We start from the raw sequence: 27616 nt of genomic DNA on the forward strand, positions 1-27616 counted from the left end.
ACATTTAGACGTGTGTGTGTTAGAACATGCATGTTGATTCTTGGTGTATTTGTTGCTTGCTTAGAAACTGTGCCAGGTGTACGGCTCCTGTCCCACACTTACCCGCATCCGCTTGATGCCTGCGCGGGTCACCTGCTGGCAGTCGTACAGCTCCAGGCGCTCTAGGCCACGGCAGTGCTCCAGGTGCTCCAGGGCCACGTCGGTGATGAGGAGGCAGTTGTCCAATTCCAGTACTTGCAGCCTCTCGTGGCCACAGGAGCTATTGCTCAGGTGCAGGATTCCATCATCTGTGATGAGCTCACAGTGGGACAGGCTCTGCAGCAGGGAGAGGACAACATGTTTGCAAGACCCTCATTCCAATGCTTATGGCCTGGGAAAAGCAGGGGAGCAACCGCTTACCTACAGGGCCAAACAAAGCCTGGGCCTTTGGCCGTGGGACTACTGCAGCTGGGGAGTGGTTTCTCTCACTTCCCTGAATGTAAAAGCAAGTCGGAATTGCCGGGGATGGTCTGGTTCAATCCTGAGCTCACCTCCCATGTACAATCTACAGCTACACATGGAACAACTTCCTCTGAAAAAAAAGCCTAAAAACTGGCTTAGCGCCTCCTACACATTGGACCATGAGGGACGGCCCGTGACAAAGCAGGTAGGAGGGGCTGGGACACAATCTCACCATAAACACCACTTGCAGTGCGGGACCCAGAGTCAGAGGGGGCACCAAAACCCGGAGCTTCTCCCTGGGGAGGGAAGGGTTAAAAACCCACATTGCCCCCACTCCCTGACTTTTAAGACCTACACCTGAGTGACAGGCCCCCAAAAGAACTAGCTTTGAAAACAAACAGGCTCAAAGACACAAGATTGCGGCAGATCATAAAGGGCCCAGTGTGAGAACGGCCAGTAGAGGGACCTTGGGCAAATGGGGAGAGGAGCACCAGCCTGAGGGGTAGGCATCTGATTAGACACGCATTTGGGGGAACGCTGGGGCGCGCTCTGGTGATGGAGACTAGTGGGTGCCATCTTTGCACTCCTGCCTTTCTCTACCTGGAAGATGCCATTTTTTAAAACGGCTTTTTTCCTTTCCTGGTGGGCACCGTTGTCTCTGCATGTCTGGGGCCCCAGTTACTGTGGCTGCCGCCGGGGGACACCTACATCTCTTGGCTCTGGTGGCCCTTGGGCTTACACTGGTGGCCCCAGGACTGTAACCGACAGAGAAAGAGTTCTTCAACAGCTGCCACCTCCAGGGCACAACAGAACCAACAGGAGCTCAGTCTTTTAGTGAAAGAGGCCTATTAGCGACAGCCTGATGGGCAGGCTTCTAATTGGATACACAACAGAACTAACAAACGCATTCAGTAAGGTGCAGGACACAAAAGCAATTTACAAAATAATGTGTTTCTATACACTAATAAAGAGAAATTTAGAAAATCCCACTTAGCTCTAACTGGTTTGGCTCAGTGGATAGAGCGGTGGCCTGCGGACTCAAGGGTCCCAGGTTCGATTCTGGTCAAGGGCATGTACCTTGGTTGCGGGCACATCCCCAGTAGGTGGTGTGCAGGAGGCAGCTGATTGATGTTTCTCTCTCATCAATGTTTCTAACTCTCTATCCTTCTCCCTTCCTCTCTGTAAAAAAATGAATAAAATATATATTAAAAATCCCACTTATATCTGCATGAAAAAAAATAAAACCTATAAATAAATTTAACCAGAATGTAAAAGGCCTATACACTGAAAACAGGCATGGATGAAAGAAATTGAGGATACAAATTCCATGCTAGAAAATTAATATTGAAATGTTCATACTACCCAAAGCTACAGATTTGATGCAACCCTATGGCATTTTTCACAAACAGAACATAAATCCTAAAATGTGAATAGAACCACAAAAGACCCTAATAAGTTAAAGCAATCTTAAGAAGCACAAAGCTGGAGGCATGCGCCAATGCAGTTTGATTTCAAACTACATTACAAAGTTATAGTAACCAAAACAGTACAGTATTGGCATAAAAACACACACCTGATAGAATGACTTATAAAAACAAGAAATAAGTATTGATGAGAACATGGAAAAAGGGAACCCTTTTACATTGGTGGGAATGTAAATTGGTGCAATTACTAGTGAAAACCAGAAGGTTCATTTAAAAAATTTTTAAATACAGTTATTAGAGATAATCCAGCAATTTCACTATTGCGGTTTTCGAAGAAAATGAAAACAATTCAAAAAGATATATGCATTGACAACAGGCAAGAAGTGGAAACAACCTAAGTGTCCACCATCAGATACGTGGGTGAAGAGAATGTAAGATAGATGCACATACACAGTGGCATATTCAGCCATTTGTGACAATATGGATGGACCCTGAGAGCATTATGCTATGTGAAATGTCAGAGATGAAACCTTATGATCTCACTTACATGGACTCTGAACCAACTGGGGAAAAGAGACTTCAGACTACAAAACTATCCGTAATATGCAGGTGGGAAACGGCATAGAGAATGGTACAGGTAGATTCATGACTGATGTCTGAAATCTGACCCCAAATTCCTTTTTTTTTTTTTTTTTTTTAGTTTTTTTCCTACCCCAAACTCAAGTCCCAGAGTAAATGTGAAAATAAGGAAACTGGTGTGGAGAGTAACGAGGCCAAATGGAGCTTTGGTGATGTTAAAAATTCTAGCCTCTGAGGACAGAGCCAGCTTCAGGGACGACAGAGAACACTGGCGTAAGGAAATCTGTTGTGTATCTCAGGACTGGGAAGACCTGGGGCCTCTGGGCAGGCTCCTTAACGGCTCTGAGCTTCCTTTTTCCTTTTTCCCTCGGATAAAATCATGCCCACAGTGCCTGAGTCACTCCGGGCTGTGGGTGGGATTGAATGAGAGTGTAGGTAGCAGTGTCCAGGGCCTTGCTCCATGAACAGGGTTCCATCCCACTCCCCACTCCGGTCAAACAGCTGGATGTGAGAGGTGCATGGGGTGCCACTGCTACTTTCCACTGCTCATTTTGGACCTTTTTAATATATTCTAGTTCCTTTTCCATATACATGCATATACGGAGAAGGGATTATCTATGTGCAGATAGGAAGTGCAAATATAACTCAAGGATGGCCTCCATCTTTCACCTGAGGTTATATCATGTTAACATGCTAATTCTCACTCTACCTGACATGAACAGGAACTTAAGTGATAAGGGCATGGGCCCCTAAATTAGGTTCCTATCCTAAAGGGAAACAGTAACATTTAGATACCCTGTCTCCCACATTAGCCCAACCTATAGACCTTTGGAACCAAGAACGATGGTACCTTTACGGGAAGGAAACCCAGATTCCTGCTGTGGTGAAGTGAACAGTGTCACACCCACTCAGACTCACCAGGGCTTGCAGGTTAGGACAGTGAATGGAGAGCTGGATGAGCGTGCTGTCGGTTATCTGGAGAGAGACAGGCTGGGTTAGTGTGGCTTCTACACCAGAACTTAACACCTGACTCTGGCTTCTGAACATGAGCATCAAGGAGCAAAAGAGAATTAAAGACTCATCTCCAGCACTCAGGCAGGGGGCCTCTCATTCATCAGCAACCTCGTCTGCCCACTGCTGGAGACTCAAAGCTTTCTTCAGTCTCTTGGAGCCTAAGGGGGCCGTGGGTAGGGTTTGGACAAAGGGGGAGTGGGCAAGGAGGGTCCCCCAGGATTGTATGTCATCACTTCATCCTGGACATGCAAGCTTATTTTTCTCTTTTAGTTCTGTGAAAATAAGAATTTAATTTTTTATTTTTTTTTAATGTTTGGCAAAAGATGGAACAACTTTGAACTTCTGGGCTGTGGCTGGCTGATGACTGAGGACAGTCCAAAGTTTATACATTCCACTGCCAGGGCCTTCATGAGTTCCCCAGCCCTGACCCTACGCTGGGCAAGGAGGCTGTGAACAACAGCCCATCGGCGTGCCTGGCTACTCCTGGCTGTCGGTCAGGGACTGAGGGGCAGCCCTACAGGGCATAGGGGGTCCACTCACCAGGACACATTCTTCCAGATCCATCTTCTCGAGGTCATGGCAATTCTGAAAGAGTCCACAGACATCCCTCACCACGCAGTTGGTGTGAGGGCAGTCCTGGGGGCTCGCCCTGTTCCCAAAGTGCCCCGTCAGCCGGCATAAGCAGGCGCCCTTTGAATCCCATCCCTTTGGGGATGGGAATAGGGCTGCCCTGGCTGCATCTCCTCGCATCCTGGAAAGGGAGTTGCCCAGTCTTCACAGATGCCAGCGCAGAACAGGTCCTTTGAGGGCCTCAGGTGGGGCGCTGAGCCACAGTTTGGGCAGGTGAGGGTGGGGCAGGAGGCGTGTGCCAGCAGCCCCAGGGAAGGGTTACTGGCAGCAGGCCAGGGGGCCCCCACAGGGGTCTGCGTTCGCAGAGGCAGAGCTCAGCCCAGTGAGGGGAAGCGCTGAGAGGCTGAGTCGGTCGGGGTCTGTGTAAGGAAGGCCAATTCCTCCCAGGGAGGAGGCTTCTCTATTGTGGTCCCACCTGACCACGTGCGAGAGGTCTAGACCCGCTACAAATCCCTCTAGGGCCGCCCTAGCTTTCTGACAGCTGGAAAAAAGGCACAACACACCCTGAGGACTCTTCTACTTGGTGCCTGTTTACTTTTGTCCACACTCCAAAACCACTCCAAGCCACTTAGAATGAGGGAGCTGAATTCGAGTTTGGTTTGGTTTTCTGAAACCTCCGCCTTACCCGAGCTAAGAGTGTAAAGCCTGCATCGGTCAAATGGGAACACCGGGCAGCCTCCAAAATCCTGGGATAAGGAGAAAAAGCAGCGACTGGTCAGCAACAGAAACTCATCCTCTGTGGCGCACACTCGAGTTCCTTCTGCTCCTAGACACACTCCTGCTTCTGGTAACAGCCCTAAGGCTGTAAATGCAGATACTGTCCCCACTGGAAGGACGAGGAGGACAAAGCTTAGGGAGGAATGGGACCTGCCCTGAATCCCAAAGTCCCATCTGAAATTCGGGGCGGTAAGTCCAGGAATCTTCCACAGTACAGTACATTGTTGCTGCTGTTGTTTTCAAACATTTTCCCCATATTGTTGTCTTTAAACGTCATTAAAATGAACTTTTACTCAACAAAATCATGATAAATACTGCATTTACTGAAATTCTCAGTTACCGTATAGGAAAACTTAAAAATTTATAGCCAGTGAGAGACAGAGTTAATTCTCAACACCCATGCTTAACAGGAGGAATGCATAGATAACATTTTTAAGTTAAATACTCTTATAGCAATAATTTTAACCTCCTTTCTGACCAGTTTTAATCCCATAGATTCCTTTTATGCAGAAATATCAAAAGTATCTAGAATCTTCCCTAATACAACATAAAAAAAATGGGCAAAAGACAAAAACAGAAAACCTTTATACGAGATGTAACTGATACAAGCATGAGAAATCAGTTCCACTAGCAAATAAAATATAATAAAACAAGCCCGACCAGTGTGGCTCAGTGATTGAGCGTCAACCTATGAACCAGGAGGTCACTGTTTGATTCCCGGTTGGGGCATATGCCCAGGTTGCGGGCTCAATCCCCAGTGTGGGGCATACAGGAGGCGGCTGATCAATGATTCTCTCTCATCATTGTTGTTTCTCTCTCTTCCTCTCCTTTCCTCTCTGAAATCAATAAAATATATTTAAAATAATAATTAAACAAGCATCTTTTTTCTGCCTATTGGATAGAGAGGGGCTAAGATTGCTGGTTTTGAAGTCAAACTCCACAAGTTCAAACTCTAGTTTTACTTCTTACTCATCATGTGATCCAGGACAAATTATGTGGTTTTCTTTGAGTCTCAATTTCTCCTCTGCAACACATGTGACAATAGTAGTACCTACCTCCTAGAGATGTGGTGAGGATTAAATGAGATAATGCCTAACGCAGAACATTAATAAATGAGATAATGCCTCACGTAGAGTTCAACGGATGTTAACTATGATTAGTATTTTGTTGTCATTATTAAAGACTTAATATTCACTGTATTATGTGGCCAATCAAAAAATAAATCATTTTTTGTTAAAACAAAACTTTTCTTCTGGCTGGGAGATGACAAATAGGGCGATTGGGATTGCCTTGCCCCTCCCGCCTTCTGTCCGTTTAGCAGCTGGTTTAGAGGAGGAACTGGTGACACCTGGGAGAGAGGCTGTCATCCTGCTCACGATCAGATCGCTCTGATGTCAGTAACAGGATGAGGCAAAGCAGGGGGCCTGTGCGGTCGGTCCATCACGACATTAAGGTTCCTATTCCCTGGTGGTGGACAGTTTGGCACTACCCCTGCATTCCAAAATGAACTGGGTGCCACACTGCCCCGCCCTGACCCATCCGACAACAGCAGAAGCACTGCCCCCGCCGCCAGCACCTGTCCCACCAGCTGGCAAGCCCTTCCCCTCCGATGGAAGCCCTCCCGGCCGGCCCACCACAGTCTGAGCTGCAAGGCAGAAGGCATGCACACTCACTGAAGTCTCGGGCAGTTCAACGCCAGCGCTGTGAGAGAGGTGTCCGTGAGGTTGCTGCAGCCAGACAGGCAGAGGGCCTGCAGCCGGTGGCAGCCCCTGCAGATCTGCACCACGCCTTCGTCCGTAATGCGCTGGGAACCCAAAACAGGAAGGCAGGTCAGAAGGCACAGGAAACTGAAACGTGGGATCTACTGATGGTCCACTGGTCTAGGTTGCCAGTTACCAGCACTGCAGCCGAGTAATTTAAAATAAAGTGATGTACTCAGCAGACGGGTGTTTATGTTATTTCTGCACAGCTTTAAAAATATTATAGCATTACTAATGAAACCGATATTTTAAAATTCCACTTACCTTCCCAGATTCATTGGATTTTCAGAAAAAAAATCATACTTATATTAAAAATCAGATTAAATAAAAAGCTCATGAGACTTGGCTAATTGACATTAATTTTTGGTTGAGTTTCTATAGATTAATGCTTTAGTTGTCTACCATATAAATGCTATGTGTCTATAATGGAAAAATTAAATCACTAAATTATTGATAAGTCAACATTCAAAATATTTATTTAAATATACTAATTTAGGTGGAGATAAAAATGCATTTGTTGCCCTAGCTGGTTTGGCTCAGTGGATAGAGCGTCGGCCTGTGGACTGGAGGGTCCTGGGTCAAGGGCACACGCGGGCTTGATCCCCAAAGGGGGGGCGTGCAGGAGGCAGCCGATCAATGATTCTCTTTCATCATTGATGTTTTGATCTCTCTTTCCCTCTCCCTTCCTTTCTGAAATTAATAAAAATATTTTTAAAAAATGCATTTGTTATACTAGAGGCCCGGTGCACAAAAATAATGCACGGGCGCGGGGGCGGGGGGGGGTACCTCAGCCTGGCCTGCACCCTCTCACAGTCCAGGACCCCTCGCTCCTTACTGCCCACCTGCTTCCTGTTCCTTAGCGCTGCCATGGAGGCAGGAGAGGCTCCCACCACTGCCACTGCGCTTGCCAGCCACTGTGAGAATGCACTGACCACCAGGGGGCAGCTCCGGCGTTGAGCATCTGCCCCCTGGTGGTCAGTGCACGTCATTCAGTCGTTTGGTTGATTTGCATATTAGGGTTTTATTATATAGGATTTCAAGTCACGGCGAGTGCTAGCCTACATGCAATTCAAGGTCTGACTTTGAGCAGTTGCAGGCCCATCGGTCAATGTATGTCCAGAAGATAGTTTCTCCTTTACCTCCCATTATCAGGGACTCTAGGGATTTATGATTCACGCGCTAAATCCCGAATGCAAGGGCCTTCTCGCCTGAGAAACCAGGAGATTAGAAAGCATCCTCCTCAGTTACAGCGTCTCCAAGGGCCGGGGAGAGGAAGCGCAGCTTTTCCCGGGCTGGCGCGCTGCTGGAAAGGACTGGCACATGCCCTTATTCCCACAGCATTCTCCTGTCTGTGTTCCTTTATTTACTGAGACAATGTGAAGTGTCGTGATCCCCAGGTTATAAATAAGTAAAACAGACACTGAGGCCTTACCATGAATTGAGGCTAGTGACAGCCTTCCTAATATCTTCAATAACCCAAGACCCCCGAGCGACATCACTTACAGGGGAAGTGTCAGAGGCTTTGTACGGCCTTTCTGTTTACAGTGTGGTTTCGTCTTGTGGCAAATGGACAGATCACAGAAGGACACAGGATAAGAGGTCAGGTGCGGCGATCATCCTGCCTGCCTGGGTGCGTCAGGGGGACCCCCAGCAGTTTCTGAGGGAGGACACGAGCGGGAGGGTGCACAGCGGAAAGGCACGCTACTTACTGGGCAGGACTGGAGGTTGAGGCTCACGAGCTCATGGCAGTAATTCTGAATGTGTTTTAGAGCTTCGTCTTCTAACTGGGACGGAGAAAACAAGAGGGATGGAACCAGGTGAGAGAACAGTGGGGCACCAAGGAAAATGCAACAGCAAGGCCCTCATGCAGTGCCCACCCCTAACTGTAGGTACTCGGCAGTAAGCGCGGCTGCGTCAGCCTGGTACCTGCGTGCAGCCCCGCAGGAGCAGGGCCTTCAGGCCTCGGCAGCCGCGCACCAGGGCCTCGATGCCATCCTTCGTGATCTGATCGCACCACGAGAGGTTCAGGTACTCCAGGTTCCGGCAGCCCTCACTGAGAACAAGAAACACAACCAGCATGTGCAGGCTAGCCTGTAGAGAACGCATGACCAACACTGAGTTTAGTGAATCACAAGCAATCTGGGGAGAGAGGACCCGGGGACCATTAGAAAGGTGTCAGACACACCACGGTGCTTCTCTTGACCACAAACAGCAGGTCCTCTTACCTGATCCCCTTTAAGGAGCTGTTGGTAATGGACACGCAGGAGGTCAGATCCAGATGTTTCAGCTTGGCACAGAATCTGCTAAGACTGTAACACGTGCTGAAAACGAGCAGAGGCACTAAAGATATTTTCAACCATGTTTCTCTCCTCTCTGTCTCCCCATAGCCAATTAGTCACCAAACTAATTTTCCCTGCTTACCTGTCAGTGATTTTTGTGCACCCATTGAGGTTTAAGTGTTCGATGTTTCGGCAGTTCTGTGCAAAGGTCCTAAAAAGATAACACATTTAAAAACTCCCTGCAAGTTGCTGGGCAGCCACTAGAGGGCGTGTATAACCATTCACATTTAGAACAGTGCGCCGCAAACTTAAATTTTTATATTATTGGACAAAGAACACTTAACATGAGATATATTCACTAAACAAAATTTTAAGCGTACAATATGTTATTGTTGACTAGTGCTCCTCAAACTTTAATGTGCACACAGAAGAGCTTGGGGTTCTTGTCCCTACTGACTCCGAAGTCATGGTTCTCCCACTACACTACACCAGGGGGTGGGGAACGCCCGGCCTGCAGGCTGTATGAGGCCCGCAAAATCATTGGGCCTGGCCCTGCCAAGGCATTAGGGGTGAGTTAATTCAATGTGTGACCAAATATAGCAGGCTGATTTTTAAGCCGATAATTTTGTGTGGCCCCCGAATGATGTTATAAATATCCAAATGGCCCTTGGCAGAAAAAAGGTTCCCCACCCTGCTCTAAGCAAATCACCAGGAAAGAATTTCACAGAAGAAAAGCAGACAATATGCTTGGTGTATTTTCGCTGATGGAAGTGTCAGCTACGACCTGCTGTGGCTGGTGAGTCACTGAGATTCGACTTACTTCAGGGAGGAATCCCCAACACCAATGCAGCCTCGCAAGCTGAGCTTCCGCAGGAACCCACCGCAGCGCTTGGAGATGTTTTCCACCACTCGGCCCTTGAACCAAGAAAGTTGGAGAGAAATATTGTTTTTCATGTTGCTTATCTAACAGAACAATAACCTGAAATTTAGGAAGTTCAGAAACTGAATATTAATATTAAAGCTGTTATAAAATAAAATTTTCTCATTTGGTCAGGTTTACTACTCTTAAACAGAGGTATACATATTTCCAGATAAATATACGAGAATCCTGGAATTATAAGAGGCTTTAAAGAGTATTTTATAGGCAATAAAACTAAGGCACTGGCTCAAGTGGCCGAGCTGGAGTGACACTTCAGTGACACCTCACATCACTCCTGGCTCGTGCTGCTGCCCTTTCTCCAGTCTTCTTTATTTATTTTATTTTTTTTAATTTTTATTGATTTCAGAGAAAAAAGGAGAGGGAGAGATAGAAAAATCAATGTTGAGAATCACTGATCGGCTGCCACCTGCATGTGCCCTATTGGGGATAAATGCTGCAACCCAGCATGTGCCCTGACCGGGAATCAAACCGTGACCTGCTAGTTCATAGGTAGATGCCCAACCACTGAGCCACAATGACTGGGCCCTTTCTCAATTCTTGACGATGAATTAGAATTCTCAGTGGATCTTTCAGATCAACAATTTTTTGTCAATGGTCCCCTCATATTAAATCACAGAAGCAGGTGCTAACGAGGCAGGTGTGAGGCTTTAAGAAGCTAAGTGATAAAACTCAGATAATAAATATGAAAAAAGTAATCTGTTACCAATACAGAGCAAAGTAAAATACAAGCAGAATTTTGGTCTTGATGCATGGAAATATGTTCTAGGTTCCTCACTCTATTCTACCTTTTGCCAAGTTAATATTAAATCTAAATGCAACACAATAAAAATGCAGGAAAGAAGGAGCAGTTCACTTATCTTCTTAAAAAGTCTTTTGTCTGGGAGTGGGGTGGGGGGGTTAATGGGGGATAAGTACACATATATAATACCTTAATCAATAAAGAAATAAAAAAAAGTCTTTTGTCTAAAGCACAGTTAACTTACCTCTACATCTGTTTGAAAGTTAAAAAGGTCTATTCTTTGCCAATTGCTTCCATCCAGGGCTAAGATGTTCCAAGCCTGGGAGGTGGGAGTAAAGGAGGAGGGATTGGGGTGAAAAAGATACATTTATTGAGACCATTAAAGAAAGTCTTGATTCAACCTGTGTGTTTTCAAGCTTATATTCTTGATATACATTAAGTTTATTATCAAACTAGAGGCCCGGTGCATGAAATCTGTGCACGGAGGGGGGGGGTTGTCCCTCAGCCCAGCCTGTACCCTCTCCAATCTGGGACCCCTCGAGGGATGTCCGACTGCCCGTTTAGGCCCGATCCCACCGGGGATTGGGCCTAAACGGGCAGTCAGACATCCCTCTCACAATCCAGGACTGCTGGCTCCCAACTGCTCACCTGCCTGCCTTCCTGATTGGCCCTAACCGCTTCTGCCTGCCAGCCTGATCACCCCCTAACCACTCTGCTGCCAGCCTGATTGATGCCTAACTGCTCCCCTGCCAGCCTGTTTGCCCCCAACTTCCCTCCTCTGTCGGCCTGGTCACCCCTAACTGCCCTCCCCTGCAGGGTTGATCGCCTACAACTGCCCTCCCTTGCAGGCCTGGTCCCTCCCAACTGCCCTCCCCTGCTGGCCATCTTGTGGTAGCCATCTTGTGTCCACATAGGGGCAGGATCTTTGACCACATGGGGGCAGCCACATTGTGTGTTGGAGTGATGGTCAATCTACATATTACTCTTTTATTAGATAGGATATGGAATTACTAGAGGCCAGGTGCATGAAATTCGTGCATGGTTGGGGGGGGGTCCCCTCAGCCCAGCCTGCGCCCTCTCCAATCTGGGACATCCCTCTCACAATCCGGGATTGCTGGCTCCCAACTGCTAGCCTGCCTGCCAGCCTGATCACCCCCTAACCACTCCCCTGCCAGCCTGATTGATGCCTAACTGCTCCCCTGCCAGCCTGATTTCCCCCACTGCCCTCCCCTGCCGGCCCGGTCGCCCCCAACTGCCCTCCCCTGCTGACCTGGTCGCCCCTAACTGCCCTCCCTGCTGGCCTGATCACCCACAACTGCCCTCCCCTGCAGGCCATCTTGTGGAGGCCATCTTGTGTGAGGATGTGACAGTCAATTTGCATATTACCTCTGTATTATATAGGATGACAACAGTGTGTTAAATTAAATATAAAAGATGACATTTTAATTTTTAACTATTTACTTGAACTGTAACTCATCCTCATCCTAATAAAGTTTGAGAGTTACTGATGAAAAATCTGGTTGATAACCTACCTTGGAAATCTGTGCACATCGGCACAAAGTTACTATATCCAAGAAGGAAAATATTCTAGGAAGAAAGGGAAAAACACAAAGAATGAAACAGTGTTAACATTTCAGGATATATCTTTAACTTGAAAGATATAAGCTATCTGGATAGATCATAGTTTTTCTTTCAAGATTCTTCAATTTGCAACACACAAGTATGCTATAATTTTACACACTACTGTGAAATATTAAATGTTTGCATGTTCCCAAGCTGTTTCAGATGCCCTACACACAAATCCCCTTAAAATGGAACTCATGACACTTAATTTCCCTGGCTCTAGGCATGGACATGAGTCAGACTATAAACTTGTTCTATTCAAAGACCAATCTCCCAGGAACTGAGCCTGGTAAGAGCTGAATCCTTCTAATTCTGTGCCCTGCCTCACAGCGCAAACCCCTCTTTTGGTGGAAGATGCCCTAACCAGGCTCAGATGCCTGAGCCTCAAACAACGTGTCCAAGAAAAGTTCGATGATAAAACCTATTTGGGCAGAAAGGTGGAGCTCAGGGTCTATAAGTGACCAGTTTTTTGTGAGCAAAAGCTAAGAAGCCAAAGAAGATGGGAAAGATGGGAAAACAGAGCGAAGCACACAAAAACTGAGCTGACACCAGTACGCCCCTGGAGGAAGCAGGAGCCGTGCTGGTAGGGGCCTGGGTTGGGTCCTGACATCCCGGCAGTGGAGGAGATGGGTTGCTGAGGACAGCATAGTGACCAACAGCTGTGCGCGCCTCAGTCGTGGGCAGTGACAGTGAAAACAACAGCTTCTCTAGAACACAGGTGCATGGGATGAGGTCAGGGACAGTCATAGGATCTCAGGTCTTATAGTCCTGGGAGGTAAATACCAGAGTCTGTGTGTGGAAGGGGGCATTGATATTTCTATCTCTCTCTCTCTCCCCCTCCCTTCCTCTCTCTGAATTAAATAAAAAACATATTTATAATAAGATTTCAAAGAAAATGAGGTCATGATAAAGTATTACAAGATACCTAAAGAAATGATCCACCGTAAGGACGGTAAATGGATTAAACATCTATTAGATGAAGCTGAAAAGGTAATTAGAGAACTGGAAAATAGAGATGGGAAATTTATATATACTAGTAATTCAGCATAGAAAAATAAAGATATGGAAATATAGGAAAGATTAAGAGACCCAGAAGATGGAATTAGATGACTCAACGTATATATAAAGGAAACTATAGACAAGGAATATAGAGAAAATGTAGGAGGGATAATGTTTGAAGCAAAGTAGCTAAAATATTTTTAGAATAGATTAAAGGGAATTTCATGAGGCCAATATTACCTAATACCAAACTGAATGCGGGTGTTATAAAAAAGTTAAATTATAGGCCGGTATTTGCCTTGAAGTAGGTAGAACAGGAGACAGCTGATTAGTGATTCTCTCACTCTTTCAACAAATTGCTGCTGTTTTCAGGAGTTCTCTGAGCTTCCTGAATCTATGGTTTGAGACAGTATGGTTTGGTGCCTATCATTAAATTTGAAAACTTTGCGGTTTTGCCTCAAATATTTCTCCTGGGATTGCCATTGTGTGCATGTTACATCTCTTATAGTTGTCCCACAGTTCATCTTTTGAGATAGCATCAGGTTTTATTCCTTAGTTCTATTAATATGAATTACATTGATTTAAAATGTTAAATCAGTGTTAGACTTGACCATGATATGTTAAATATATATCGCTGGATTTGATTTAGGATTTCTGCATCATGCTCACAAGAGAGACTGGTCTGTAGATTTCCTTTCTTGTAGTTATTAGTAAGTTTCTGGATTAGAAGACTTAATATTATAAAGATTTCAATTCTCCCTAAGTTCCTATAAACTCAGTGAAATCCCATTAAAAATTTAATCAACTTTTCTTGTGGAAATTGATATGCTGATTTTAAACATAAGTGGAAATTCAAAGAATCAAGAAGGTAATCTTGATGAATAAGAACAAGGTTGAAGGACTTACATTACCAGACATCAAGACTTGTTATAAAGCTTCATAAATCTAAAATGGTCTTATTAAGGTGGACAGACAGACCAATGGAACCAAATACAAAGTCCAGAAGTACATCCACTCTATATGCCCCTGTACATATGTATTGATAACCAAGTTGCCATTGCAGTGCTTAAAAAAAAAATTATTGATTTGAGAGAGAGAGAGAGAGACAGACAGACAGACACATCGGTTTGCATTCGTTGGTTGATTCCCCTGACTGGAGGTTGAACCCACAACTTTGGTGAATCAGGACACTCTAACCAGCTTGGCCAGGACCTGCCATGCTTTTCTAGTTAAGGGTGGAGTTACCACAATTGAGGTAGGAAGGAATTTCCGGGGGGAGGGGGGAGAGCGGGAATGCTTTCAAGGGCCAGACCTCAATCTCCCACCACTCTAACTCCTCTGTCACTCTTTCTATTGCCAGTGTCCCAGGCTCTGTCAGTCAGGGCATTTATTTCATTCATTGACACATGACTCAGGAACTTGGCTTAGGCTGCAGTTTGCCAGTTTGGAGTCCTAGCATGCATATGAACGCGTGCAAACTCAACCACAGAGAATCGTGGGGGCGTTGGGGAGATGGCAAACAGCCACCTATAAATTCTTCAAAATTCTTCAGAGAAACAATCAGTGGTGAGGTGAAAATCTGTGGGCTCGAGGAAGAACAGTAATAAAGCACCAGCTGTACCCTAAGGCAATGCACCCACAAGCAGCACCAAAGCCTCATCTCCTTTCTCACGGTAGCATTGAAGTCAGAGCCACTGACAGTCTGCTAACCACTCCAGTTATGAGTACACAGACATTATTTCTTTCTTGAACTATGTATTTACTTTTTGTTTTATCTTACTATAATCATTGCTTTTCCTTGTGTTTTCATGCTAGCCCAATTACAAGGTTACAGAATCCAGAAGTCAGGTGCTCCTTTTCTTTGATAACAATTAACAGTGTAATATAGCGTGTCTCGAAAAACATATAGACACACACTTTCAATAATTATAAAAGGCAGTGTTTATTAAGATACATTTCATTTTCAAAACTGAGCATCAGCTGTTAAAGTGTGTATACATTTTTTGGGACACCCTGTACATAGAATGCTCTACAGGGTAGAATACCAACTATCCTTCACTTCCATTACTGTAGCAAAAAACAACAGAAGCAACAAAACACTAGGTACATGAGCTATTTGATTAGACATATGACTTATAGTGCTGAATAATCTGTTCAACTACAAGTTTTTGCTTATAAAGAAGGAAGAACAGGAAAGATCCAAGATGGCAGCGTAGATAAACATCTGGGCTGCTGCTGTCCACAACAATTTCCAAAACTACAACTAAAAGACAGAACGTCTCTCACCCAGAACCACGGGAAAGCTGGCTGAGCGGACCTCTGCAACTAGACCGAAAGAGATGGGCGCAATCAGGGCACAAACGCTGAAAAACTGAGGTACAGGGGAGCGCATGGGTGTTACGAGCTGGCAGCGGAGCCCAGCTGGAGGCGGGCGTTGCTTTCTTCAATCCGAAGAGAGACAAGCCCCCAATCTCTCTGAAATCCAGTTTCAGGGGAGAGACTGGGCTGTCTGCCATTGGGTCGGAGTGAGGGTGGCTTACTAGCAGAGCTGCGTGGAGGTAGAATTGTTGGCTGCGCCGGGGCACGAGACGGCGGGGGACGCGGTCAGAGGCGAGGGGACGCAGTAGGAGGTGGCTCATTGCCAGTCACTGCTGTTTGCCACACCCTAGCCTAGTCACGCCCTGAGACTCTGCCCCGCACAATCTACAAACACACCCAAGCTCCTAGCAGCGGCTTTTGCATATGAATGGCCTTCTCTATTGCAGTTTAAACTAGTAAACTTGCAACCCTTGCAACCCGGTACAGACAGCTCCAAGGCCTCCAAGCTCTAAGCAGGGAGGAGAAGAAGGCAGTTCTCGCTGTAGCTCCTGCAGGGTAGCCTCAGACAGCAGCTGAACTGCACCCCATTGGAGATCCAGAAGCCAATGCATCTAGTGGTCAGTGTGAGACACCAGATTTCAACTCCTCACATCCATAAGTGACACATTCGGGAGGCGGACTCAGTGAGCACCAAAGCCCCACTAAAACAAGCCCTGTACCATAAGCATGTCTCCAGCACAGCAGCGCTTCCATTATAGACAGAGCAGGTCCTCACAGCCAATTGGCCTGGAGGTCAATTCCTCCCAGTGCACCAACAGCAATCAAGGCTTTTAACTACACCAAGACTTTCCACTCAGCCCACAAAGGGGTGTACCAAGAGCGACCACCTAGGGTGATTGGGGAAGCTGAGCTACCAGCCCCTATAGGTCACTGACCACACAAAGCCACTCCATCAACACAGGGAGGCAGCCAAAATGTGGAGACACCGAAGTATGTCACGAATAGAAGAGATGGAGGAAAGTAAACGAATGGATGACACAGTGTTCAGAACCACATTTATAAGGTTACTCAAGAATCTTCTAAAAACCACTGAGAAACTTGAAGAGACCTTCAAAGACCTAAATGAGTATACCAAAAAAATGGAAAAGGACCAGTCAGAAATTATGCATACACTGTCTAAAATAAAGAATATACAGAAACTCAACTGTAGATCACCGTACCCGAAGAGTCAAACCAAAGATCTGGAATATGAGGAAGCAAAAAAACACCCAACCAGAGAGGCAAAAAGAAAGAAGAATCCAAAAGTGTTAGGATAGCATAAGGAGCCTCTGGGACGGCTTTAAGCATACCAACATCCGAATTTTTGGGGTGCCAGAAGAAGAGAGAGAGCAAGATACTGAAAACCAATTTGAAGAAATAATGACCGAAAACTTCCCCCACCTGGTGAAAGAAATAGACTTACAAGTCCAGGAAGCACACAGAACCCCAAACAAGAGGAATCCAAAGAGGACCACACCAAGACACATCATAATTAAAATGCCAAGGGCAAAAGACAAAGAGAGGATCTTGAAAGCAGCAAGAGAAAAACAGTTAGTTACCTACAAGTGAGTACCCATACGACTGTCAGCTGATTTCTCAACAGAAACTATGCAGGCCAGACGGGAGTGGCAAGAAATATTCAAAGTGATGAACAGCAAGAACCTACAACCAAGATTACTCTACCCAGCAAAGCTATCATTAAGAATTGAAGGTCAGACGAAGAGCTTCACAGACAAGAAAAAGTTAAAGGAGTTCATCACCACCAAACCAGGATTACATGAAATGCTGAAGGGTATTATTTAAGAAGAGGAAGAAGAAAAAAAAGGTAAAGGTAAAAATTATGAACAACAAAAAGACATCAAATACATACCTACCAACAAGTGAATCTAAAAATCAAGTGAATAAAAAATCTGAAGAACGGAATGGACTGGTGAATATAATAGAATCAGGGACATAGAAAGGGAGGGAACGGACAATTATCAGGGGGAAGGGGGCCTGCGGGGTGCAGGAACAGATTGGACAAAAATCTTACACCTATGGATGAAGACAATGGCGGGAGGTAAGGGCATAGGGTGGGGTGGGGAATCAGGTGGAGGGGAGCAATGGGGGGGGGGGAGAAGAACACCTGTAATAATCTGAACAATAAAGATTTATTAAAAAAAAAAAAAGAAGGAAGAACATGAGAGTCAAAGTCAATAGGCCTTGAAGCCTCAGACCCACACAGACCCTTCATACTCCAAAGCTCACGTTTTTAACAACTGTGGAATCCTAACTCATTCAACCTTTGAGCCTCAGATTTCTCACCTATAAAATGAAGGTGATTAAAACTGTTTTACCTACTTCAAGAGATTATTTTGAGTATCAAGTGATGTTTTTGAAATTGCTACAGTGTACTCAAACATTCCCTCCCCCGCCCCCAAATAATCATCAGGAACAAATGTTAGACTGAAGGGGTGATACACACTGAGAACAATTTCTTAAAATAAATAAATAGAAATATCAACAGTGTCTCTCAACTGGAAGCAGAACCTTAACAGAACCTTAGGAAAGTGTGGAGAACTTTATCACATGCACATCACTGGTTCTGCTGTAGGTTAAGAATGGCAATAAGCCCCAGAATATGATTACCTTGGGTCAGCTAGGATAACAAAGAGTGATGCCAGGCCCTGCCCACACGCTTCAAAGAACTGCCTACTTAGAGTATCCCCAAAGACAGTGGTCGGCAAACTCATTAGTCAACAGAGCGGCAAATCGCGGCTCGCGAGCCGCAGTTCGCCAACCACTGACCTAAGATAAAAACATAGGCCCAGTTCTTTTGTGCAAATGACTGGTCTTGGAAGTGTGGATACAGAAAATAACTTTTTTCGTAAAGCCCACAAAGCCTGTGTTCACACACCAAGGTACATTAGTGAAAACAATTGTTCTTTAAGCAAATGTTAAATCTGTCTTGTATTGGTTTAGTGAGTTTATATATAAAAGAAAACCTTAAGTTCCATGAGTCTTCTTTTAAGCGCATCTCCAAAGAACTCAACTATGAGAGAAACGTGTACATAAACTTCAACTGCTGAGATGAGCAGATTCTGAAACGAAACCACCACGTTTTCTCCCTACAGTCTAACCCCATCAGAACTACATGAGGCAAAGGCTCCGATTTTCCGGAAGGAAATCAGATGGAACCTCATGTGAACTCTCACGTAACGGTAATGATGAGCTAGCACTAAGAGTTTACCACTTCAGAAATGTTTCCACAAGTAGGCCACTATTTACACTTGTTATCTGAATGTGAGAGCTGAAGTATGTTAGAGGGAGATTTACCTTTTCTCTATGCATCTTTTTACTGTGTCACTTGCTAAAATGATCAAGCACTTTAAATTAAAATCTAATAAAGAAAAGATTAAAGAAAGAAAATTACTCCAGAAGAGCAAAACTAGCCTCACATGAATGGACAGTCTCTCTTTGGTTTGGACCCTCCGTATTTTTAAGGGAAGTCAAAGCTAAGTTAATTAGTTCATTATTAACATTGTAATCATTACATTTTCTGATAAAGAATAGACAGTTTATGGCTTGGTTCCAATTATCCTATTACTAATTCATGAATCAAGGTTTCATCATAAATACTGAGCACTAAATAGTAATTAAAACACACACCCTGAAAGAAAATCAGCCAGCTTCTGACTAAATTTATTTAAAAGGCATTTTAACAACAAGAGTCCAGTCAAAGGAAAGAGCAATGACTTCGTGCAAATGCAGGAGGCTGGAACAATGATGACTCCAATTCTGCCATAATGCTAGTGATATTAAAGTATCCATAATCGAATTCCTAGAGGACGAAAGATTTAATTTTTTAAATAGAAGTGGATTGATGGGAAGGTGAAATTTTCCAGTTAGACAACTGCAGCATGGAGCTGGAGAGGAGAGATCAGCAAAGTCAACAATGGACAGGAAATCCAGATAGACTGTATTAAGATTGAATCAAATTACAACAAAGGATGAAGAAAGTAACTCTGAAGTTTAATAAAAGCCCTTTTTAAAAATATATATTATATGTATGTGTATATATGTGTGTGTGTGTATAATTGATTTCATAGAGGAAGGGAGAGAGAGAGAGATAGAAACATCAATGATTAGAGAGAATCATTGACTGGCTGCTTCCTGCATGCCCCCTACTGGGCATCGAGCCCCCAACCCGGGCATGTGCCCTTGACCAGAATCAAACCCAGGACCCTTCAATCCGTAGGCCAACGCTCTATCCACTGAGCAAAACCAGCTAGAGCTTAATAAAAGTCCTTTGAGAAATAAACAGCGAACACAGTAGGAGGCTGGAGCACAGCACATGGGAACAGTTCTGAATGAGAAATGGGAACAAAATATTCATGAAGATGAGGGACACCTGACCCTGCAGGAGAGCCCAGGGGAGATGCAGCACCAAGAGGACCAGCCACAGGGACAAAACCCAGTAATCAGAAGACATCAAGGGAAAAAATAAAATGCAGCAGATCCTCTTCGTACCTTTCAAATGTTTCACAAATGGTTTTAGTTGGAATATTTGATACATACAAAAGACTACATGACACTCTGTAGTCCCGAATAAAAAAACTGCAGGAGTCACCACTCAAACTTGAAAACTAGACCATTCCCCGCATCACTGCACCTACTTTGTGTCCCTCCCTTGTTTCTTTCTCCACCTCTCAACCAGTCAATGCCCATGTGATTTGTTCCTTGTGCTTAACAGTTTTATCACAATGTATACATTCCTAAGCAGTATACCAGGTAGTTTTTTGCTTGATTTTTAATCTTATAAAAACAATACATGCTGTATATAGACTTTTGCAGCTGGCTTTTTTCCACTCAGCATTATAACTAAGATTTGTCCATGCCATTTTGTGAGGTTGCAGTACATTTCTCTACACATTTATAATTCACATCACACATTATGCATCACATTACATTTCTCATATTCCACATACGTTAATGAATATGTGGTTGTTTCCATTATCTTTGATATTACAAACAGTGTTCCGATGAACATTTTTCTACATGTCACCAGGTGTACATCTACAGGAGCTTCCTTAGAGCATACCCAGAAGTGGCAACGCTCAGTCACAGAATGTGCCAATGTTCAACTTCCCGGGATGACAATTGTTTCCTGGATACACACCTACACTTCATTTCCCCGCTTCCCCTGCAGGTACGTGAGGCACATAACTGAGAGCCAGCCATGGGAAGTGAGCTGGCTGGTGGGAAGCTGTGGTTGAAGACAGCAGAGCTTCCTTCAGCCAGGTCCCCAATAACTGCAGAGAGCAACTGACAGCTTCATCCCCCACCCCACACCTCCAATCTATCAGGTGAGCAATAAGTACACTTGTGTTGTATTAAAGACATTAGATGTATATTAGATGTGTATGCCACATGAGCCTACTGTAACTATACTAATACAGAGATACCTTGAGTGGGGTGCTTCTAGAACAAAAGTCTAAAATATGTCACATCTGCCTAGTGGCTGACAGCACAGGAAACCTGTATCAGAGCTGGAAATATGAATACTTATCTCCCAGAAAGAAGCTTGTATACTTATACCTAAGAAGTTGATTGACTGATTGATTTTGCTGCTTTTAAGATTCCTTGTCTTTAACTTTTGACACCTTAATTATAATATGCCTTGGTGTGGGTTTCTTTGGGTTCATATTATTTGGAACTCTCTGGGCTTCCTGGATCTGGATTTCCTTTTCCTTCCCCAGGTTACGGGATTTTTTACTCTGTTATGGAACATAAAACCCAGGACTAACACCAGAAATTGTAAAATGCTTAAGAGGGAAAGAAGATGGCCTTGAACTTAGGAAAAGCTTTAGGTTCAACTAGGTGAAGAAAACATAAGCAAAAGAGAGAGACTATCAACAGGTAGAAAGAATATGGGAGAGAGCAAGTTAGAAAATGACACTTTCAGGGACTGGAAATAAATCAGTTGCCAGGATATGCAAGGAAGTTGGAAAAGAGTGAGAGATGAGATAGAGTAAGAGTTAAGAAGTTAATAGTTCTGGGAGAATAATTCAAGCCATAACAATTTAGAAAATCGTAATAATAATCATAGCTTTAATAAAAATATTAGCTTTAATCATTAAAACCCCAAATTGCCCTCTTATGAAGAGTATTAAATTGGGACACTATATAGAAAATTGGATAAAGAAAAAATACAGAAAATTCAGTAATATTTAAAACAAGAAAACGGGGTGGGGGGGTGGGGGGGGGAAGGAACTACAAATCAATAATAACCCAATAGGCAAAGGAAAATACATGTGAACATATAGACAAATGCTCAACATTACTAGAATTCAGGAAAATTCAAATCAAGAGAACAATGAGATGCCATTCTACACTTCAGACATGTAACAACACTAAATGTTGGAAAGGATGACACATCTTATCAATGTAAACTGGTAAGACCACTTTAGAAATACAATTTAATATTACTACATGAAGTTAAATATTTGTATAGCCTATGACCCTCAGCAATTCTACTACTAGAGAAGCTTGTATATTTGTACCAGAGACATCTGCAAGGATGTTGGCAGGAGCCAAACAAAGCAACATGGATCACTGTAACATAATTTTGAGTGAAAACCATGTTTCAGAAGATACACTTTCTTTTTAAATAAAGTTAAGCATAAGTAAACATATTGTAAGTTCCTGATAATATGAATATGATGGTGAGGAGAGAGAAAGGGCAATGGATGGATCAATGATGAACTGTATCATTAACCAAGAATTAGAAGGAATCCAATTCTGTAATCCAATTTAACTAGTTTTTTTAAAAGTTGCAGTAATCATCCCTGTATATACATCTTTGCTAATACATCTGCTGTTAGCAAATTCCTAGAAATGGAATTTGTGAAGATGTACATTTAGCACTTAGAATTTTTCCTCCAGTGGCCCCCACAGAATAGTTACATATATATTCCCACCTCTAAAGTGCCTGAAGTATCTGTCTCCTACCTCTTTGCCAAAACCTGGTATCATCAAACTACGTTTTTTTACCAGTCAGATAAGCAATACTCATTATTTTGATTTAGACTTTATACTTAAATATGGGCCTGACTGAACATCTTTTTATCGGCCATTTTATTTCTTCCTTTGTTCATACTTCTTCAAACTCTTTTTCTAAGAGTTAATCCACTTTTAATAATAGTATACAGAGGTAATAAAAAGAATGGGCCTTTAAGCTTCTGTATCTGATTCAACACATTAATTCAGTCTTGTATTGGCTTTATGCAAGGCAAATACAACTATGAAAATGAATGAACAACAACAAAAAACCTCTTTAACAAAAAAGAAAAATCTGCATAGATGCTCAAACTTGAAATTGCTGATACCCCCCAAAAAAGCAGCTTAGGTACGATTTTCAGCTGTCTTGGAATATATATAAGGTATCACAGACAGCAGGAGGTGGAGGCACCAGTCCTTGAAAAAGTCCATGGAGTGTGAAACCAACCAGCAGGCAAGGACACCCACTCACGATGCCCCAAACAGGAAAGAGTCCTTCACCGCACTGCTCCCCAAGGGCCCAAAATTACACATAAGCACTGGGCTGTAACTTAATGATTGCAACAAAACCCACAATTATTTTTGCCCATAGAATTGGCTCCTAAATTTTAGAAAAGGAAAATTTGGAAATTTATGCACCAGTCATTTTATAATTTTCCCTGGCAAACTACTAAACTGGCAAATTAGATGTAATTGTGTAGTTGATTTCATTTGCTCAGAATTATTAGGCTCAGCAATCCTCTTTGGGGCAATCAAACCTTCCTTCCTCAAGCCAACAAACACTATTAGTGCTTAATTATGTCATGTATCCACATACATTTAAAAAGGGAAGGAAATGACATAAAAAATGGTGATTTAAGTTTTTAAAAATGTCTCTAAAAAGAGATTTCATTATTGTACCTAACAAGAGCTTTGTTTTTAGAATGTTTAAAAATATTTACTCCCAATAACAACAAATTAAATATCCCCATTGTTATAAGCATTACATAACTGACTCCCAAGGAAGAGGGAAATTACAGGCTGTATGGTTGAACTGTGTGAGAGCAAAGGGTAGAGAGGAGAACCTGAATACTTTTAATTTATGAGTGAAAGCTGGGTAGAAAAAGCAAAATTACAAAAACGTGTTAAATAACAAACTGAAAATGGGTGGTAAAAGAAATATGTGAGTTAATAACACTGAGTTGTCTTAAAACTAGCAAGAAGATGATCTGATGAAAACAACTCCCAGATTTTTCTGAGTGATTCAAAGTAACATAAATAGATGAAGAAAAGCACACAATCCCAGGTCATGCTTGTGAGTGGTTCCAAAGGGGAAGCTGTGGCTTCACTTGATGTGCCCAGTGATGGGAGCTGGTAGAGATTTAAGAGGGTGGTAACAGATGTAGTAAAAATGGCAGAAAAGAAAATGACCTCAGCTACAAGCAAGATTCTCAAGTCAAAGAACCACACCTATTGGTGAAGTAAGACTGCCGGGGAGCAGGAATTCAACAAGAACAGAACGCAGCCTGCACTGTCACAAAGAGGCCGACAGTAGGAAGCCAAGACACAAGCCTAGGACAAACCAAGTACGAAGGCAACATTTAACTGAGCAAAAATAACCAACACTTAAGCTCACGAGGTGGAGACCACTGCATGCGCTCGCGTGACTGGGGAATTGACTGATGGCTGGAGGAGGATGGCTGCTTTGGTAACCGGCTCAAACCCTTCAGAATTTTGCTCAGAAAGGTTAGCCAGGCAAGGGGAGAGCTACTATTACTTGTAATAGAAAGTCTGAGAGTAAAATGGCAGAAATGGTTTAAAGGCCAACAAAAATGAAAATACCGTGATTGGCTACAGTTAGTTTTGAGACTCGTGAGCCAGAGACGACCTGTATGGCAGCACTTGACAAATCCCCCGTAGAGATGCCAAAATAAGAACAAAACAAAACAAAAAAAGAACACAACTGAATAGATACATTATGTATATTTGCTCTCAAATGGCAATTAAAAAAAAAAAGATCTATGTATGAGCCTTGTGGCATAATTCAAAAACTGTAACTCCAGGATTCTTAACAGCTAGCTCCATCATGGATCTTTAAAAGAACTACAAGTTCTAAAACAGCAGTTCAGAAATCACACTAGCACAGAAAGTAATATCATTCCCTTCCCCTTTATTAACCCTTTGCACTCACTTGCTTTTTTCTCGATTCCTTTATTCTACTCGGGATTTAATTTTTTAAATACCCCAGATTTTACAAAGCACGGCAATAGAATAAAAAACTGGAGTTTCTTTTCATACAAACTTATTTATTTGGATTTTTTTATATTTCAAATTATTGATACATTCAAAGAGTATAAAAAGAGCTGCTACAGATGCTAACCGTGTCAAGTCACACTCGACATCCGAGTGCAAAAGGTTAAATACTGGAGGCCCAGCGCACGAAATTTGTGTGTGGGTACAGTCCCTAGGCCTGTCCTACAACTGGGGCCATCTTCCCTGGCTGCTCGCAGCCAGCCCCGCCCCCAGCCGCCACCCACCCCGGTTCCCCGTTCACCATTGGGCGATCAGAGCCTGACAGCCAGGGGGAAGGGACTGAGAGGTCAGGCATTCCCACCCACTCGCCGGCCCCGCCCCTGCCGAGGGTTGCCCTGTGTGTGTGGGGTGACTGGTGGGGCGGGGGCCTTGGCCTGGCACCACCCGCATCCCCTGCCACCCACCCGGGGAAAGAGACCAAGAGGTGGTCAGTGCGTCTCATAGTGACTGGTCGAGTGGTCGTTCTGGTCGTTCTGCCGTTAGGGTCAATTTGCATATTACCCTTTTATTATATAGGATATTTTTATTGATTTCAAAGAGGAAGAGAAAGGGAGAGAGATAGAAACATCAATGATGAGAGAGAATCACTGACTGGCTGCTTCCTGCACACCCCCCACTGAGGATTGAGCCACAACCTGGGCATGTGCCCTGGACCGGAAATCAAACCGTGACCCTCTGGTTCATAGGTCAATGCTCAACCACTGAGCAACATCAGCCAGGCAATATAATTCCGCTTTGTTTTGTTTTTTTTCCTCAATAGATAGAAACTGTTCCATGACTGAGTACGGTATAAAAGCTAAACCTACCAGAAGGGAAAGCATACTAAGTTAGCAGCCTCGAGTCACCGACAGCAGCAGCGCTCACGAGTGGAGTTTAATCACACCCCATGAATGACTAAGATGGGTCAGCCTGGAGTTGGTTATGATTCCTCAGAGTAAAGTTGACATATTCGTATTACAGCTCGATGTCTGTGCTACATGTGCAGACCAGGAACAAAACACTGGACAATAGGGGACACCGTCCATTTGGTAGTGTGTTGTGGATGGCATCCCTACAGTTGCCTACCACCAGCCTGCCCACCCTAACCCAGCCATATTGTTTCTAGCGGCTTATGACGCTAAACCAAGACCTTGTGGGTTTATATGATAAACATATCATTCCTTCCTTGTTACCACTTGCTTAACTTTAAAATGCCCTAAAAATGCCAAAAATATTATCTGACTCAAACAACTATTTGTTTTATTGAAATAAAATATAGTTGATGCATTTTTTCACATGATCCTGTCATGAGTTAATTTTCCTTTTTATTAACAGAGTAGAGTGAGCTCATGACAACAGTGACAAACAACACCTGATGACTAATGAGACACCCTCGGAAGCCCCGGAAATGTGATCACCACCACAAAGAAGCTAAGTCCTCACTCCCGTTTCTGGCTCAAGAAAAAAGTCTAACACACTGTGGACAGCAGAGGTTAGTCATCTGTGGCATTTACAGTGACTCTGTGATGAACTCCAATATGTAAACAGAATTCATACTCGTTCCCCAGAAGTTAAAGAGAGATTTAGCACAGCCAGGGAATGGAGTCATCTGGTCAGTCTCTTACTGCGTGTCAGCATTTCCCAAATTTTTTTCCATGGAATATTAAAAGGGTGCCATGGCGAGTTTAAATGCCACAGCTATCCACGAGGGAGCATCGCTATGCCTACTGGCTTACTAAGGCTCTGAGAAGTCAGGCAGGGAAGAAATTGGTTTTGTTAACCTAGCGTCTCCCATACTTATTTGTTCACAAAACCTGTTTTCTTTTTGTTTTGTTTGGTGGAACATCAAGGATAAGAGAAGAGTCTGGGAAATGCTACTCAAAGATTACCATGAATATACATACTAATAACTAAAATGTAACAACCAAACTAAAATAAGATTTAGCTGATGATTGCAGAGTACTGAAGGAAACTGCAGTGCAGGGTCAACAAGTGTTGGTTGAGAGCTCTACTTGGTAAAAATGACAAGGAAAATAACATTTGCTCCATATTCAGGGATGCCAGAAACCAAGGACAAAAAGCAGAGTTTCTGTAGTACTCAGTGTCAAGTAGCACACCATTCTCATAAAATGGAGAAAAACATATCAATATTGGGGCTGAGAACATTTTAAATGCTCAGTAAGTGTACTTCTTTTAAAACCAATTTATCAGAAAACAACTAAATGTCTAGGACTTCAGGAGCTCAGAACCTTAAAAGTCTCTCCTCGTGTTATGGACTACATTGGGATTATCTACTGATACCAAGACAATGGCACCTACTGAAGATTATTACAATACTTACCACATTACAAAAAGAATCCAGACCAATGCTATGTACATACTTAGTACATTCTGGATTAGACCAAGTAAAATTTAACAACAAGCTGAACAGCATTCTATAAAACAAAAACAAAAAGTCGGTTAGGCTAATTCTGGCTGTTTTTCTGTGCTACGGACTCACAGTGAGAAAGAAGACTGTCTTGGAATTTGATGACGGAATCAAATCTGAGTTCTTTATCTAAAGTTTATCTACATTTACCTTAAAAGAAGTTCTTTTGGTAACTTTTTGTTAATAAGGCCTTCATCATTATTTGAGAAAACCTAAAAGAAAAAGAAAAAAAGGAAAACTGTTAGTGCTCCTTGATCAATTTTTTTTTAAAGTTATGTGTTTCTTAGATCAGAACAGCCCCAATCACTATCCTATAGGTATGATACCAATTTCATGAAGCCACCACACTTCAATATTGATAGCTATAAGAATAATT

The 27616-nt window shown here is 43.4% G+C and overlaps 2 protein-coding genes across 2 annotated transcripts in view; both read right to left on the reverse strand.

The window, feature by feature from the left end:
• CRTAP (cartilage associated protein) overlaps positions 1-27616 on the reverse strand; it is a 209038-nt gene that overhangs the window by 95294 nt on the left and 86128 nt on the right. The gene's annotated exons all lie outside the window — the stretch shown is intronic.
• Positions 1-27616, reverse strand: part of FBXL2 (F-box and leucine rich repeat protein 2) — a 29495-nt gene that overhangs the window by 629 nt on the left and 1250 nt on the right. Inside the window, exons 2-14 of the mRNA XM_054708138.1 lie at positions 27391-27452; positions 12056-12110; positions 10768-10842; positions 9665-9759; positions 8987-9055; positions 8791-8886; positions 8492-8618; positions 8275-8349; positions 6479-6609; positions 4714-4774; positions 3999-4043; positions 3363-3419; positions 103-315 (exon numbers count right to left, since the gene is read on the reverse strand). Coding sequence (XP_054564113.1) covers positions 103-315; positions 3363-3419; positions 3999-4043; positions 4714-4774; positions 6479-6609; positions 8275-8349; positions 8492-8618; positions 8791-8886; positions 8987-9055; positions 9665-9759; positions 10768-10842; positions 12056-12110; positions 27391-27452 — 1161 coding nt within the window. The remainder of the gene's footprint in view (positions 1-102; positions 316-3362; positions 3420-3998; positions 4044-4713; positions 4775-6478; positions 6610-8274; positions 8350-8491; positions 8619-8790; positions 8887-8986; positions 9056-9664; positions 9760-10767; positions 10843-12055; positions 12111-27390; positions 27453-27616) is intronic.

Source organism: Eptesicus fuscus, chromosome 18 (genome assembly GCF_027574615.1).
Source record: "Eptesicus fuscus isolate TK198812 chromosome 18, DD_ASM_mEF_20220401, whole genome shotgun sequence".
Taxonomy (NCBI): Eukaryota; Metazoa; Chordata; class Mammalia; order Chiroptera; family Vespertilionidae; genus Eptesicus; species Eptesicus fuscus.